The 17,319-nt window shown below is 39.9% G+C and overlaps 1 protein-coding gene across 1 annotated transcript in view; it reads right to left on the bottom strand.

Annotated features, from left to right (window-relative positions):
* Positions 1–204: 204 nt before the first annotated feature.
* The window catches only part of valopb (vertebrate ancient long opsin b), a 30,899-nt gene continuing 13,784 nt past the window's right edge, over positions 205–17,319 (bottom strand). The window contains exons 3-5 of the mRNA XM_061231962.1: positions 15,121–15,238; positions 10,945–11,184; positions 205–1,395 (exon numbers count right to left, since the gene is read on the bottom strand). Of these exons, the coding sequence (XP_061087946.1) occupies positions 1,138–1,395; positions 10,945–11,184; positions 15,121–15,238 (616 nt within the window). The 3' untranslated portion in view covers positions 205–1,137. The remainder of the gene's footprint in view (positions 1,396–10,944; positions 11,185–15,120; positions 15,239–17,319) is intronic.

Raw genomic sequence — 17,319 nt, 5'->3', positions numbered from 1 at the left:
TGTGATTTATATTTTTAAAAGTACAATATAAAGCATGGAGGGGCATAAATTGTGTATATCTGTGCAAAAATAAAATGAAACATTTTCATGTAGTAGATTATTGACATTTATTGAACTGACATTCTCAATTATTTTCATTTTGGCATCTTATTTTCAAAGAAACCATACAGGCAAAAAGAGTTCAAGCAAATACAGATGGTCAACAACAAATAGAAACACAAAACAATAACCAAATCTACGATGGTTTAGTCACTGGTTATGAAATACGTCTCTCAAAAGTATCATTACTCTTTTTATTAAGGGTCAATTTGACCCAAACCGAACACAAGGGTTAAGCAGAGTAGGTGCTGCTGTACATCAACAGAGCTTAAACACAACACAACCCTATTCTGAAAAGGTATTGCTCAGTTCCTCTTTTCATAATCTCAATTACTCTTTTTATAATCCGCCCTTACATCCACACTTATTTGCTTCCTGTCTTATCCTGTATACTTTGCACATGCAGTATGCGGAAAAAAACTATTTAGCTACTCCGAAACACCGGAACATCCAGAAGAGAAACAATTGTACTGTAATACACCAAAGACAAAGGACATAAGAGGCAATACAGTTATGAACAATGTAAGACAATTACTCATTGGAACGGATTTTACTCAGTAAGTGCAGTTGCTGTAAAGATGGCTATGTGTGTGACACTGCCTGACTGTGCTCTCTAGGACTTGGACACAGAGCCTCAACAAGTGACAGACATTAGGAGTCCCCTGTTAGCCGGATTAAATGTTTAAACTGGACATCATTTTTATTAAATTTTTTTTAAACATACTGAAGCAGAATCCTATTTTGTACTTTTCACAATTAGATGACTGGCATTGCGGCATGCAGTGTTTTGTTGCTATGTAACAGCAATTTTTCATTGATCTTTGTGAGAAACAGAAAGTACTTCACACTGTTAGATTCCTTTGTGAGAAATACTTCCCCAGTCATCTCTGTTTCTTGCGTGCAGATGTACAGAGGTCAGGAGTGTACGAGCTTAGCACAAAAGTGAGAAAACAGAATCACGAACATCCTTTGACAGGACTGGGCACAGCAGGGAATTACAGAAGGCGTGACAGAATGGGAGGTGTTGGTCAAGTTCTCCTACATGGGGAAGACTTTTTTGGCAGGAACAGACAATGAGTTGGATAAGCTGAACTCTTGGGGATCCTGCCTGGTCTCAACTGCGCACCTGGACAAAGAGCTCTCATCTGGCAAGCTGGACAGGGGGATACGAGCAGCAATGGTGGACATCTCACCCATATGGCTTTCAGCAGTTGCTCCACGGTCAGAGGTCTGCCTCATGCTGGTCTCCCGAGTAGCGCTGCTGCCTTTGAACATCTGGATCAGACACTTTCTGAACTGGACACAGCAGGTCACAGATTTGTTGATCAGTTCATTGATGGTACATGTGGTAGAGACTTGTAGTAAAATCAAGTTGCATGCATTGCCATTCCTACCTAAGAGGTTTTAACCCATTAAGGCAAGGCTGCCCAACACTGTTCCTGGGGTCGGTTTCATCCCATACACCTGGTCTTAACGTTACATGTGCATAAAGTCAGACTTAAAAAATACACCTGTTCCACCAACTGGGCATAGGTGTAAAGGGGTGTAAATTCTATGCCTACAACAGGGTAGGGGTAAGTGAAGCTTTCAAACTATTTACCTAGGTAACACTCTTTGCTAAATTAAAAGCAACAGCAACAACCTCTGAATATGGTGCATCTCATTTATGGATTGCACAACCAGCGCTCTCTCAGACATGCGAGAATGTTAAGAGGCCCGACAAATCCTCTCTGCAGGTATGAGGATATTGAGCGAATTGAACGCATTTGTTCCTGCTGGGCTGAGCTATTTCAATGAATCGTCAGGTCCCTGACCGCGGACTGTAACACATACTGTAACACACAACTGAGTTAGCCGTAAAAGTTCACAGAGTAAAATCCTAACCAGCGGTTTCAGTTCATCATCAGTTGGTAGGGTTATGGGTTTTACTCAGTGAATTTATCCAGCAAACAAAGTTAGTCCTGCTCTGTGATTTACCCACGGAAAGTTGCGCCATCTTAGACATATAGCTTAGCAGCACTAAAATGTTATAGTAAATTGTGCTTTTCAGAATACTTTAAGGGACATGATTAATGTCAATAAATAAAACACACTGCTTAGAACATTTTTAGACTGTGTAACAGGCGTAAATATTGGAACACGTAGCTACGACCAACTTAACAGTTAAGACCAACCTTTTTGCGTCCAGCTGGTGCAACCGACCCCTGAAGATCTAGCATCCAGGCGGTTTTCACTCCAACCCTAACAAAGCCCACCTCCATTCAATAACTAGAGATCTTGTTTAGCTGCTAATTATCAGGTGTGCCAAATTGAAGACCTACAGGACGGTAGACCTTCAGGTACAGGGTTGGGCAGCCCTGCACGAGGGTATCTTGTGCTTTCCACCATATATCAAACACAGGACAGACATTAATGCAACTGCAATTTGCACAATATAATTTGAAATACTGTGAATTGGTAAATAATTTTTATTTATTTATTAAACAACAAGACCTACCAAACTGATCAATAAACATTATTATAACTTTGGAAAAAACATTCTAGGACCTTTTAAAAAAACCCACCACACCAAACGACCTAAGAATATTGTTTCAAAAAATTGCGAATGTTTTCAGTAGAACGTACTTATAACTTCTGGCAACCGAAAATGTAAATCACAAAAAACCCTTCCGGAACATTCAAGCTAATAACGGTATGTACAATATCTGCTGCAGCTAGCTAGCAATCTAAACTGGTGGTATTTCACAAAGCAGGATTACTGCACTGAATTAAGCCATAATGCCTCTTTTTACTTCCACGTTCTTGATTTGGGGGAGTTCAAGGTTCTATTCAGTGCAAGTAATTCTGCAATCCCACTTTGCGAAATAGCCCCTGAATGCTACTGTCAAGTGATTCTTGTCAAGCCTACACAGTTATAGATTGTTGCTTCTACGTGAACAAAATGGCGGCCAGCATGTCAATTAAGTCAATCGAAAACTATCTATAAAGAGGAGAGGTGTACCTATACTATCTGAAGCATTAGTATCAACGCCGATACAGCCCCTAAGTACCCGTACTCAGCATTGGCAAATTAATTAGTCTGTTTCAGATACTGTGACCGATACTTTAATAATAATGCATTTTATTTATAGTGCACTTTACATTTGGAGACCAAATCTCAAAGTGCAATAATAATGCATTTTATTTATAGTGCACTTTACATTTGGAGACCAAATCTCAAAGTTTAATGACATGCGCCTATGTTATTTTTATGTTATTGTGCTAGGCATCATTTTTTGGTGATATTGGGTTGTATTTTTCTAAATCTTCCCCTTCCCTGGCACACTCATTGGCGCTGGCGCAGTTTGTCCCTCCTCTGCTTATTCCTCCATTGTTGAACTCATCTGTCAATAGTCTTCTGTACTATAGGCTATTTAAAGGGATAGACGATCCGATTAAGGCAGCAAACTATTTGTTTATTCAAAGTGACAACAAAGTAACAGCAATCATTGTACTGACTTACATACACAGCTACAACAAATAAATACAAATAATATACAACTTCTATTAAAAGCCTTGCTATGTATTTTCAGGCATATGAAATAGTATTGGTTGGCACTTCCATTCAAAACAGCATATTTTGAACCTCATTATCTCACCTGTTGAATTAGACCTCAAAATTCAACATTTCAACCAATCGTTCTATTACTAAATGGACATGAGAATTGGTATCGCGAGCAGGTAGTAGATGACACCGACAGTAGGCCCCTACTGTCCACTTTAGAAAGTCTCACAGACTGTAGCTTGATCACAATGTAACTGCTAGCTCTAACATTAGCTAGCTAACTATTATATTGGGTGTGATCTGGGGTGACTGACTATGGTTATATTTTCAGCAAGACCTTCGTGGCTAACTCATGTCTAGCTAGATTCGATAAATAGCTATAGCGCGTTGCAGTGTCTAATAAATGTCCCATTTCATAATTAGTTTGTGTAATCCCAATTGTGTTAGCCGGGTAACTAGCACTATGAGAAATTGGTATGTCTTGTTCTACAAGCCAAACTAGTCTAACTAATTCCGATGTGTTTCATTCATTTTCATGAGTAACGTACAGCGTAGCTAGCTAGCTAGTAAGTAACTTTTAGACCTAACAATAACCATTCTACCTATATTAGCTAATTTATCTAAATGTATGGTGTTTAACCAAACTCTAACATTAGCTATACAGACTCTGTCAGTTTACAAGCTGACACTCTATGCTACCACATTCTGTACAAATTAGCATAATTCCAAACTAGGCAGGATCTGGTCCATATCAGCTGTGGCCAACGGCCCCATAGGAGGGTACATATTTGACTACAGCACTGGCAGTAAGGGGAAAAGGGGGAGGGGGCTTAGTCAGCAGGACATCCATGTCTCGTTGCACAACAATCACCCCCTCTCCACCCCACACATCATTCCTGCACCAAAACTATGCCTGCGCAAGCTGCACATACTGTAAACTTACTCTTACTCTGACTTGGAGAAACAGAGGGAAAGTGAAAAGAAGCAATAGCTTACATCAGTGTTTCAGAGGAGACCACACACTTGCCTGAAACTATGAGCCCAGCTCATGAACGCAACTGGGAATTCAAAATTAGAAAAGATATAAAAGGAACTGCACAATTAATTGATTTTAATGATGGCTATATTTCCTGCTGGTGATTAAGAGGGTGCCTACATAAAAAATGAACAATGCCATGGGATGATTATTATTCTTTTTTACACACAGCGGTCAATCGCCTGTAATCCTGCCCAGGAGTTAAATGTCAGTGGCTTTTGTGGCACTGGTATTTCTGACCCTGATTAAAGAAAGATTATGAGTGGAGAGAGGCTTTTCATTTTCATCAAAGTCAAGATTTTATGGGACGATCATGGCCAATGTAGTGTGTGAGCATGTACTGGGAAGCCACTATGGTACAAGTGCAAGATGGCCTCAAACCTTTTTAAAAAGTTTTAAGAAATGCAAATGTAATTGTAAATAGTCATATATTGATTATGCTCTGTTACATATTACATGGTTAATGCAAAGTTCATTTCAGATTAGAATTTTAAATTAATTGTGCAAAGTTATAATGACAAGAAAAAAAGCTACAAATTCAACACTGTCAATAATAATGGTGGCAATGGTCACATTATAAAGAGTTCTAGAAAGAATCCTGTGAATAACCAATAACCAAGTCCTATTGGTAGACTATTTTACTGCAATGGTAATTTATTTATCCTCCACAAGACCCACACAAAGGTAGAACAAGGAGTAGAGTCAGAGCGTCACAATGGACACCAGCGGAGTCTCCCCTGAATGACACCCATGCAAATGTACAACTGCTGCTTCTCCACAGTACTCCTTCAGTCTCAAGTCTTGAGGCATGATTAGCAGCCCTGTCTGGACTCTCTTTGAAGTGAGCTAAAAGAAGGGGCCTCCTGTTGCTTTTCGACCCCTCTCTCTGAGCAGCTGGGTCTTGACTGCAGCAGCCTGAGGTGCAAACACGTCTCACAGGGTGCAGATGGGTGCCACCTGGGACTCAACCCCTGCAGCACCTCATCATCTCCTCCCATATGCAAAAGGTTTGTGAAAATCATATATGTTGATTAGTATGCTTTACTAAATGACACATATAGATCACCTATGTATAGGTTTTGCATATATTCTATAACTGTATCTCCATGTAACTGTTGCCGCAGACTGCACAAACAAAGTCAGGCACTCTCAAATCCTGCTGTAGATTACACAGAAATCTGATTAAATTAAAATGGTTTCACTATAGATTGAATGGAAACTATGAACCTTCATAAATATATTTTTTAAACCTTGTTAAGCAAAATTGGGCTCTGGAAATGTGCTATCTAAATATAATGTATTATTATTATTATTATTATTATTATTATTATTATTAATAATAATAATAAAAATGTACAAACATCAGACATTACAGAAAAATCAGTACAGTCATTGACTTGAGCTTTGTCAGGTACAGCTGCATAGAAATTCTGAATCTGATTGGTTGGAAGAAGTCCAGCATCTCTGGACTGAATTGTAACAATGTAGAGCCTTGCAGGTGAAATCGAAAAAGCTCTGAACCAGTACAAATGAAACTGTAACAGTGTTAGCTATTAAAGATTAAACTGTAACAACCATGAGCTGTTGCAGATGAACAGAGATGCTGGATCAATAGCATTTTAAACATGTAGCAGACATTTAAATGGGATTATTGCACTCAGTTCACAATGCAAAAGCAACTGAGAGATGATTAATGCCTGCCTTGACTCCCCTGCATTCTGGATATCATCTGATTAATTCATATACCTCTGCATTATTGAAGGACAAAATTGTGGGGTCTCTCCACTGGCCCTGATATGCCACACTGCAACAGAGAAGCTGAAGCAAAACCTTCTCTTTGAATTCCAGACATTAATTATTGACCTCTACAGGGGCAAGAATAACAGGCCAGGTATCCATCCCCCTAAAATGGGACAGGGAGCATAAAGGCTGCCTTTGCTCTGCTGCCAAATTGATGCTCAATGACGCCTGTGTCTGGCACAGTGGTTTGTCATTAGAATGCATGTGGATCTGAGTGTGAATACAATTCCACTGTAGAAGTAGCAGCATAAAAGCAATCCAATCAATTCCCCAGCATAGCAGAGAGACACACAGATAATGACATGGATCTCTTAACTGATTATACATACTTGGATGGCACTTTTGTGGAATGATCGGTAATTAGCTAATAATTCATGTTAAACTGATTTAAAGAGATAGGGGGAACTTTTGGGCCAAAAAATGATATACAGTGCAGCCCATATATATTTGGACAGTTGGTACAATTTATATTCTTTTGGCTCTGTAGTCCAGCACATTGGATTTGAAATTAAACAATGAATCTGAGGTTAAAGTGCAGGCTGTCCCCCTTAATCTGAGGGTATTTACATCCCTTTTATACATAGTCCCCCCCCCCCCCCCCCCCCTCTAGGCTTTAGATAACCAAAACAGTCAGAGACAGAGGCTAAACAATAGGCTTTCAAAATAAACAGTTTGGAACATCATTAAGAACAAAGAGAGCACTGAAAGAGAGAAAGAGGGCACTTCGCCATAATGAAGAAAAATGCCCAAACACCCAAACAACTGTTCGACAGATTAGAAACACTCTTCAGGAGGCAGGTGTGGATGTGTCAGTGACTAATCTCCGCAGAAGACTTCACAAGGATGGCCCAGGATGGCCTGCAGAGTTCTGGAAAAAGGTCTTGTGGACAGATGAGTCCAAGGTTGACTTGTATCAGACTGATGGCAAGAGCAAAGTGTGGAAGTTAAAAGAAACTGCCCAAGAACCAAAGCACCCCTCATCTGTGAAACATGGTGATGGGGTGTTATAGTTTGGGTTGAATAAAAACATGTATCAAGTTCACATTTGCAATAAACCATTTTTGTTACCGAGTTATATGTCTTTTTTTAATATCATCACTAGCTAGCCTTCTAGCTGCTAGGAACTGTCTCTCAATTGAAATGCACGACTTCCGGTCCGGACACAAAATCTCCACATCGTACTGGTTATGAATCCCTTGCAAGCTGGTTTACAACTCCCATAGGAAATGAATGACCGGTCCACCGTTGTCAATTGTCGGAGAATGTGTGAAGGCGGCTTAGGATTTCACCACAGGGATGGACTATATCTCTGTAAAACTATGTTTTTAGCTTATCCTGGGGGTATTTATCCGGCAGTTATGCATACATGCCTGTATCAATATCAATATCAGAGGACAGTTTATTTTAGTGTGTGCGTGGGTTTAAGTTTGGTGGTAGAGCCAACATCGTATTGCTTTCAGTCTGTGTAAGTTCCGATATTCTACTTTTGTTAATAGTCCAACCCCACATCCATGTCATATGAGGAGGTAACAAACAATTACAGGATTCGGACTTGCTACAGATGAACCTATAACTGGTTAACAGAGCTATGGTTAACCTAATTTTAAAATAAAGTTCCAATATGATGCAGGTTGGTTAGAAAGCATTAGGGTGAGTAATACTTTTTGGAGAGCTTTTTTGGACACTTTGGGCAAGCTTTATAAAAACACACTCTCATATATGTGAATAAAACTCAGGTGAAGGTTAATTTTCTTCACATTTAATTTGCTTTTTCTGATCATTCATGTGTCTGGACAAAAAGATATGCAAATATTTTATATTTGGAAAGATTGGGGGACACTTAAGGACATCTGGGTGCAGTTTTGGGAAAACTCATGTGCAAAATTCTACCAAGTGTCAAAATACATACAGACTGCACTCTATTCTTGTATTTTCAGATTAAGCCACAACCTGCAAATTCTATTTACAGTATTCACTGTGGTACAGGATACAGTCAAGCAATTTGCAAAAGACACCAAAAATATTGCTTATCACTGAAAAGGAGATGCATGTTTGGAAAATGCAGATTACAGTTGGTTTGATTATTGCTTCATTTAAGGTTGATGGAAACAGAATTAGAGTAGCCTATTTAACATAAGCTTATTTGCTCATTGGTTCAAAATCCACACTAAACAAGTCTGTCCAAATATCAATCACCATTGATGACATAGTTGTCTCTCCTTCACCCCTAGTCCATGGAGTTAACCTGGATCCAACTCTCACTTGACCACCCCATCAGTTTTATTGCGAAGACATCATATTGCCAAGCTCCGCTCCGCCCCTCCCTCCCATGACCATCTGCTGAAAGACTCATCCATTCATTCACAGTCAGGCTCGACTACTGCAGTGCTCTTCTGTCTGGCATCAGCACCAAATCCCTCCACAAACTGTGCTGCACGTCTCCTCACAAATACCAAGTCCTGGAATCAGCCCCATTCATCAGACCTTCACTGGCTCACAATAAAACAGATTGATGACAAAATCCTCTTCGTAACTTTCAAAGCCCTTCACAATCCTACCCCACACTACCTCTCTGAGCTCCTCCATCCCTACCAACCTCCCCGTTCCCTCAGGTCCTTTACTGCAAATCTCCACAGTTTTGATGACAGGGCCTTTTCCCATACTGCAACCAGGCTATGGAATTCACTTCCCCCATCCATCCGAGACTTTCCTCCTTTGCACCTCCCGACTCAAAACCCATCTATTCCACATTGCTTATCAATAATCCCCCTCATATCTCCTAGGACCCCCCCACAAACACACACACTTCCATACCCCTACACCTTGTTTCTCTTCCTGCCATTTTGCGTCCCTCACTGTACCTTAATATTGTACCATGTTCAGTTTTTTTGTGTTTTAAATGTATTTATCTGTATATACAGCACCCCCCATAAGGTTTGGGACAAAGATCCATCGTTTATTTATTTGCCTCTCTATTCCACAATTTGAGATTTGTAGTAAAGAGATCACATGGTTAAAGTGCACTTTCTCCGATTTTAAGCACATTTTAGATTCACCATGTAGAAATTACAGCAGTGTTTACACTTATACATAGGACACAGCATTGACAAATCCACACCTGACTCCTGAAGAGTGATCTGTGTTTGAGGATTTTATGTCATCAGCTGTGGAGGTCTTCCTTGGCCTGCCAGCCCCTTTGCGATTAGTAAGCTCACCAGTACTCTCTTTCGTCTTAATTATGTTCCAAACACTTGATTTTGGTAAACCTAGGCAAACCCCGAGGCAATTAAACACACTTCAGGAATTACAAACACCTGTGAAGCCATGTGTCCCAAATGATATGGTGCCCATAAATGGGGGGACTATGTATAAACACCACTGTAATTTCTACATGGTGAAACCAAAATTTATTAAAAAAAATACCCGATAATAAAATCTGAAAATGTGCATTCCAATCACGTGTTAATTATGTGATTCCAAATCTAAAAAAATTTCCCAAAAATGATAGAGGGCACTGTATATTTCTATGTGTCTTTGGGTTGGGAAAGTGCTATATAAATAAAATCTATTATTATTATTAAGATAACAGTAATTTAGCAATTCCAATGAAGGTATAATAATTATTTCAGTTCACACTGTGGAAACATTTGAGTTCTGAAAAACCTTAATTCCCTTTCTTTTGAAATCTCTCATCATGTACTGTAGATACGATTCAACAAACGCATATCTTAGTCAATTTGAGTTGGGCAGAGATTGTGTCTCTCTCAACATTCTCAGTCTGTGACACAGATCTTTGGAAAGCCAATGGGGTGCATAGGGGGTGTTAGGTCTTTCTTAAATGGACCACAAATATCAAAAAAAGAAAAACACCTGGCAAGTTAAGAGTCTCATGGCAGTTTTGAGAATGGGCTGTTGTAAGACTGAGCTTTTACAGCTAACGTTGCTGTGAAACAATGTCACTAGAAATTATCTTTAAGCTCACAGAACATAAAATAAGAGTTGTGACATTTGAGTGTGACTTTTTTAAAGAACAAGATAGGTACTTTGTGATCTGACTGTGCTCAGTCCTGCATACTTTCAGAGAGAGGTCATTCAAACTCTTTAGACAGGCTAAGCTTGTACTGTATGTGGATCACGTATCTCAAGCATCTATATATGATGCAGCCCTGTATTCTCGTGTTCTGTGTGGGCAAGACCTGCAGGGACCTGATAGCGGGGCCTTTTGTGTACTGAAAACTTGATTATTAACCTTCTACATCCCCCCCAACCAGCTCATCTGTTGTTCAGCTACCCTGCTTAAAAAACTTCTCAAGATTTGGAAACAGCTGGAAGCTTAGACCAGCTCCATACTCAACATGGTTTGACCAGCTCAAGCTATGTTTTGAAACAGATATTAGATGTTAATTTTGAACCGCTCATAGCTGGATTTCACATCAGGGGACCTATTGAAATTCATAGAGGTTACCTGTTTGTTCATGAAGACGTAGATGACTGGGTTGTAGACAGCGGCAGTTTTGGAGAAGAAAGCAGGAACGGCAGTAAGTCGTGGGTCCATATAGATTGTGGGACAGGCTGTTACAGTGATGGAAAACACTGCGTAGGGTGTCCAGCCCACCATGAAGGCAACGATCATGACAATGACCATTTGTGCCACCTCACCATCTGGCTTCCTGGTGTTACCCAACCTGCCATGCGCATTGGACACCTTAAATCCAAATCAAAAGACAGCTTCAGAACATCATACATGACCTCAGAATACACTAGGCTCTCTAATCTCAAAAACATCATAAGGTTTGGGGGGAAAACTGACAGGATTTGGGGGCATCCCCAAAATTCTGAGATCTAGTATATTGCTATTTACAATCTAACAAAGGTATTCTGTACTGTGCTGTAATTTACAGCCAGGGGATGTCACTGGTGTGCTTTGCACCAAGATGCAAACACTTACTTACCACCTGTAAGAGTAGACCATCCCAGTTGATGGGCCCGGACCTCCTGTCAGGTCTTAACCACAGATTCTGACATCCCCAAAGCTAAGAGCCCTCTCAGGGGGCGGATACAGAGTTTGAGGCTGTGGGGAAAAGGGTGAAACAGGGTCCTCCTGCCTGAGACAATAGATTTCTCCGGACTGGAATATGCCCACTGGACCCCGTCCAGGAGGGAAGTAATCATCAAGAACCACACCATATAAGGCCAGTCCAGAGCTACCAGATTCCTTCTGCATCCTCTACCCACAGTCTCTGAAGAAAGAGTAGGAGAAGGCCGAATGGAGGGAAAGAATAAAACATTTTATATTTGCCAGATACCTAGACCAGGGGTGCAGCTAAGGGAGCCACAAACTGCTTTTACATTATCTGCTCAAAGTCTGTGAGAAGTGGAATAACCAATGGTCTGGCCTGTTCCCCAGTGTTGTCGTTAAAGTGCAACGAGAGACCCCTAGTGGTCTCCTGGCATAGACACATCCAGAGCTTTCACTGCCTAAAGTGCTCTTTAAAGCACTAAGTCAGTGAGTAAGCAGTGGCTCCTTTGAGCCTTGCGCCTTCTTATATACTTCTTATTCTTGCTGTTCTGCAGCCAGCTCCTCCCCCTCAGAAGGGGAGCACATCAACACATCCACATCCTATATCTCCTGTTCATCCTCTGTAGGGAGGCAGATGGAAAGATCAGCCCTAGAGGGACCCAGGGTGGGTTCACACTTGGCACGCTTAAATCCCAGTGAAGATGCAGCGGAGGGAGAGGGAGGACATTTTATTGCAAATAAATGCACGAGAGCCTTTCTTTTGCGGCTGGGCAGAATAAAACAATTAATGCAAGGACTCTGGTCTTCCCTACCCCTATGTGCATGGCCATAACCCAAACATAAAGCACACCTGTCATGCCCATCCTCCACAGGCATACTGACAGAGCAGACTACACAGTTATGTGAACTTACGTTCTCCATTTTAGTAATATGGATGCAGTACCACACTCTAATTATAGTCACTGACTGGGGAATCTGGAAGCAGGAGACAGCACAAATAACCCTGCTTGAGAAGCAAAACACCCTCAGCTTCCTCTTGCTTTCCTAACTAACTTGCCAACACACTCAGTAGGCTAAGAGAAACATGGTTCAACTACTTAGCAACTCACCAATTCTAAAGTTGCTTTTACAAAGACTCACGAGTGAGCATACAACTTGCAGTTCTAACGCTTGTTTGAGAATAACTCACTAATCAGCACACAACTTCTAAGCTATGAGGATTACGGTTTGACTGCTTCGTGGTTTGACACCTCAGCACCTCACCATAGAACTCTCTAATGTGTAAACATGTGATCGCATGCAATACATTCAATAGAGTACCAGTTAAGCTTGGAACATTTCTAAGCAACCACTGCCCTAGGAGGCTGCCAAAAGGACCTAACCTTAAAGATAGTGCTTCATTCTTAAAGACATTTCTGAAGACCAGCCAGCTTTAAAATGGTGGGTAATATGCACTGTTGTTTAAAACAAGAAATATGATTTGAGTAACTCCAAAAATCAGCTTGTATCATGACATTATTTTTAGGTTTGGCATACTGTGGGATCCAGAAATATAGATAAATATCCACAAATTGCGCTGTAAACTAACGAATAACAGTTATTGGCATACTATACGTAGTGTGCTTTATTAATGATTCAAAAACATCATCCAAAGCCTTACATTTAAAAAATATATATATATATTTCCCAAAAAAACAGGCAAAAGTGATAGCCATGAGTCTTTTCCTATAATTTGTGATAGAGAACACATTTGGAAGGATTTTTTAAATATTTTTGAAGAATCATTGATATCCTTAGGATACCTCCCTCTTCAGTTTAGACCACGGTTTTTTCATGGGATATAAGTCTGGAGAATGAGACGGCCATTACAGAATATGGTTGTTGTTTTTACTTACCCATTTCTGTGTGGATTTTGATGCATGCTTGGAGTCTTTGCCCTGCTGGACAATCTACTTACGACTCCAAGACTCAGAGGCAACCTAATTTTCTGCCAAGATGTCCAAATACTTTGTTGAATTAATTATGCCATTGATCTTAAATAGTGCCACTGGACCACTGGCAGGAAAACACCTCCAAAACATCAATGACCCACTGCCGTATTTGACAGTTGGTATGAGGTGCTTCTCCTTGTATGCATTCCATTTTGCACCCAACCATGTTGATGGTGTGTATACCCAAAACATTCCATTTTGGTCTTATCAGACCATAGCACTCTCTACCAGTCATAATTCCATTGATGTCTGACTCAAAAACTCAAGATACTTGGTTTTGTTTATCGTGCTCAGCAAGGACTGTCTTTGTGCCAATCTTCCAATGAGTTTGCTGGTATGACAGGGCATTTCATGTTTTTTTTAGACTTGGTGACCCCAGGACATAACCAATCTCTGCAATTTTTAAACTGCGACCTTTGGCTTAATTATGGCCTCCCTCACTATCTTTCTTACCAGGATAATATGCACTTGCATCATCTTCCTGGCAAGTTTGCAACCTTTCCATATGTTTTCCGCCCTTTTTTATTGTCCTTACAGACCTAAGCGATATGTTTAACTGTTTATGGATTTTCCTTTGTACCCAATACCTGACTTGTGATGGTCAATTACCATATGTGTGCTCTGAATTGACAGTTCTTTGGGTTTTCCCATGCTGATGATTGACAAAGGAATTCTAGTGAAAATGGAAGTGACACAATATACTTCCTTTAGATTGAGATTGGCAAAATAATTTTACTTTAACTTTGTTAATTTCACTGTTTGATTTTAGCCTTGAGTTTTTCCTGTGAAGACCAGGCAACCAACATAAAGACCAGAGAGCTGTCTTTGGGAGAAAAGCAAGTCATTTTGAAGAGGGGAAATCAGAGCCTTGTTTTACACCCTTTCCTAGTTCAAAGACCCTACTAAGATGGCCATTATTAATAATTCTGCATTTAGTATTACTATCCATAACTTTAACTTGTTATAATAAGGATGGCCCAAAATGATAAAAATCCAGATATTTATAAATAAAATCCAATCTATTGAACACCTGTTCAAAGTAGGCTATAAATATTAGGCCAGGTTTCTGTGCATTATCATAATACTCTTTGGTCTCAATTATCTGTCTTATGTTATCTCCAATTAAACGACCCTGAATTAAACCCGTTTGATCACAATATATAATATAGACCACCTTATATTGACTACCTGGGTCTAGTTTCAATAGTAGAGAGAAGAGGAGAACCTCTTGTTGGGTATACCATGTTACTTATTATATGCAGCCATTTTTATTATGGGTGCCAATATTTCTGGAGCCCACTGTATTAACAGATGCAATTTATTCACAATTATAAACATGAATCTCAGTTTTTATATCTTGCTGGTAGAGTACTTTCTGGTAAAATAAATGTACCGCCATGGGATTACAGTTTAGCAAAAGGTTTCTAAAGAGACTGCAGTGACTGTAGTGGGAGGAGGGAATGACAAAAGGGGCCCTTTACATAGGTCAGAAGAAAATAAATGATTATGAAATCAGTTTCTCGTGGGGTTGAAACGGATGATGCCAGCACATACAGAGCTTTGACACAGAGTACTTACAGAATGAGTGTCACACAAAGACGCATTGGAGATTAAATGCTAAGATTCTTACCTTTCTCAGCTTTTGCATGAGTTTGGCATAGGAGCCGATGATTACAGACAGGGGCAGGACGAAGCAGGTGCAGAAGAAAGTGATGATGTAAGTATGGTCGTAGAAGTCTGTGGAATACCTGAGAAATAGATGTATTCACTCACCTAACAGTTTATTCCATACAAAAAAGCAGTAGCATTTTGTATTTCTTTGAGTTCCCCTGTGGCTGGAACACTGACTAGGTACATACTCATTTACTAGGGAGTTTACTTAGCAGTGGGGTACAGACCAAAGAAGTTGTGGACTCAAGTTACTGAACTGGACTTGCATGTGACCTGATTTGCGCACACAAGGATGACTGACTAAATTATAGATTAATTTGCATTAAGCTAAACAACCCACAAAACTTTAAAATGTTCAATATGACCACTTTTCTCTCATAGTAGATTAAAATATTTGCTTTATTTAATCACCTATTCACACATATGTCTGTACAGTACAATGTATTATCAATACTGTCTGTACAGGTGGCAATGATTTGAGCAGTTAACATTAGTTTGCATGGGTAAGGTGACGTGGAAAAATAAGTCATAATTTGGGACAGTTTTTAACATTAATGTGTTAAAGGCCCACATGCTTCAGCATTCTCTTTCTGGTTTTAGTATATAACCGTCACTCTGTTCATCAAGGAAACTTCCCAAGGGCCCTGGAGGACAATAGACAACAGCAAAAGAGGTTATTTGGGGAGGATATTGGCAATAGACAGGTTGGAGAGGGGATAAACAGAATTTCCAGGAGTACCAGTACCACCACCACGGCCGGATGGCTGGGGAGTGTGAGAGAAGAAGAAGGAGAAAGAGAAGACAATTTCTCCCAACTTTTTTTCGAGAGCCAATATCTCCAGAACAAAAATCCAATGAGCCTAATGTTTTGCATGTTCTCAAAATTGTAGTGGTCACCCCCCACAACTGTGGTTGATTTGTCACAGAATGACCCATAGGCTACATGCAAATTAAATGCATCTAGTGCAGATCACCTGTCTCACAAATCTCAGATCAGACTTTCAAACTAGGCATTCAGCAACTGCATTGCTTATTTCGTACCTCAAACATTTTCAGAAATGTATTTTAACGGTCTGTTTAGAAGGAATAAGAGAAAGTTTATCAAGAGTCTGCCATGTTGTTTTGCCAAAACGAATGAATGCAGTCTGCCCAATCAGATTAATGAATCAATACGAAAATGTTCTTGCATGAGGCCCATTGATCCCAAGTAAACCTTAAAATCAACCACAAAACTGCTATCTGACCAAGGAAATTACAGTTTGAAATGGACATCTCAGACTCCAGACTTGAGTCCGATTAAAATTGTATGGTTTGGATTGAAGAAGACTGTCCACAAGCACAGAGAGACCTTTATGCTAAGTGGTTAAGGTACATGACTCACAAGGTTGGTAGTTCAAGACCTGCGTGAATCTGCCAGGTGTAATCAGGGCAATTGTGACACTCACAGCCTACAATTTTCCAAGAATTTCCACCAATCAACGAACAGCACTTTAATGATAATTCAACAGATATTTTATCAGCTTAAATGTATATATATTTTTTACTTATGGAGGCTTGCTGCTCAGATATGTGAGTATAGGCCCAATGATAGGCTTATTAAGTTGTGGTTTGTATGAATGGGTATCTTTTGAAGGAGAAAATGGGAAAATACATTGAGAAAAATTACCCTTGTGTTGGTCTCATTTGTCATCTTATTTCATGTCAATAAACAACAAATGTATTCAGCCCGTTACAGTCTGAAGCTCTGTGTGTGACACACTCCTTACATTTGTTATCCATTAAAGACATGCGAGGCAAATTAATGAAATGGCGGGCACAAATATGAACAAGGTGGACTATATACTTCACTCATCTGTTTTCTAAGATGTCTTTTGTGGAAAAACTGAAAATAAAGAGATTGAGGACCAAACAATGTGCAGCTTATGCAACAGGACAAATAACAAAATCTTAAGTTTTGTGTTTCTTGTTTTGAACGAATGGACTGGCTAGCTAACAGCGAGTTTTCTGCTTCCCATGTTTGCTTTGTGGAGTATAAATGGCATGGACTCAGCAAGGCACTATAAATTTGAAACAATAACTGGAGGAAATTTGGAAGCATGATCTCTCAATGCAGGGTAAAGCTAACAGCTTGATGAAGGTAGCCAACTGTAATTCCGTA

The sequence above is a fragment of the Conger conger genome, chromosome 2 (assembly GCF_963514075.1).
Source record: "Conger conger chromosome 2, fConCon1.1, whole genome shotgun sequence".
NCBI lineage: Eukaryota > Metazoa > Chordata > Actinopteri > Anguilliformes > Congridae > Conger > Conger conger.
This window is presented reverse-complemented; position numbering and strand designations above follow the sequence as displayed.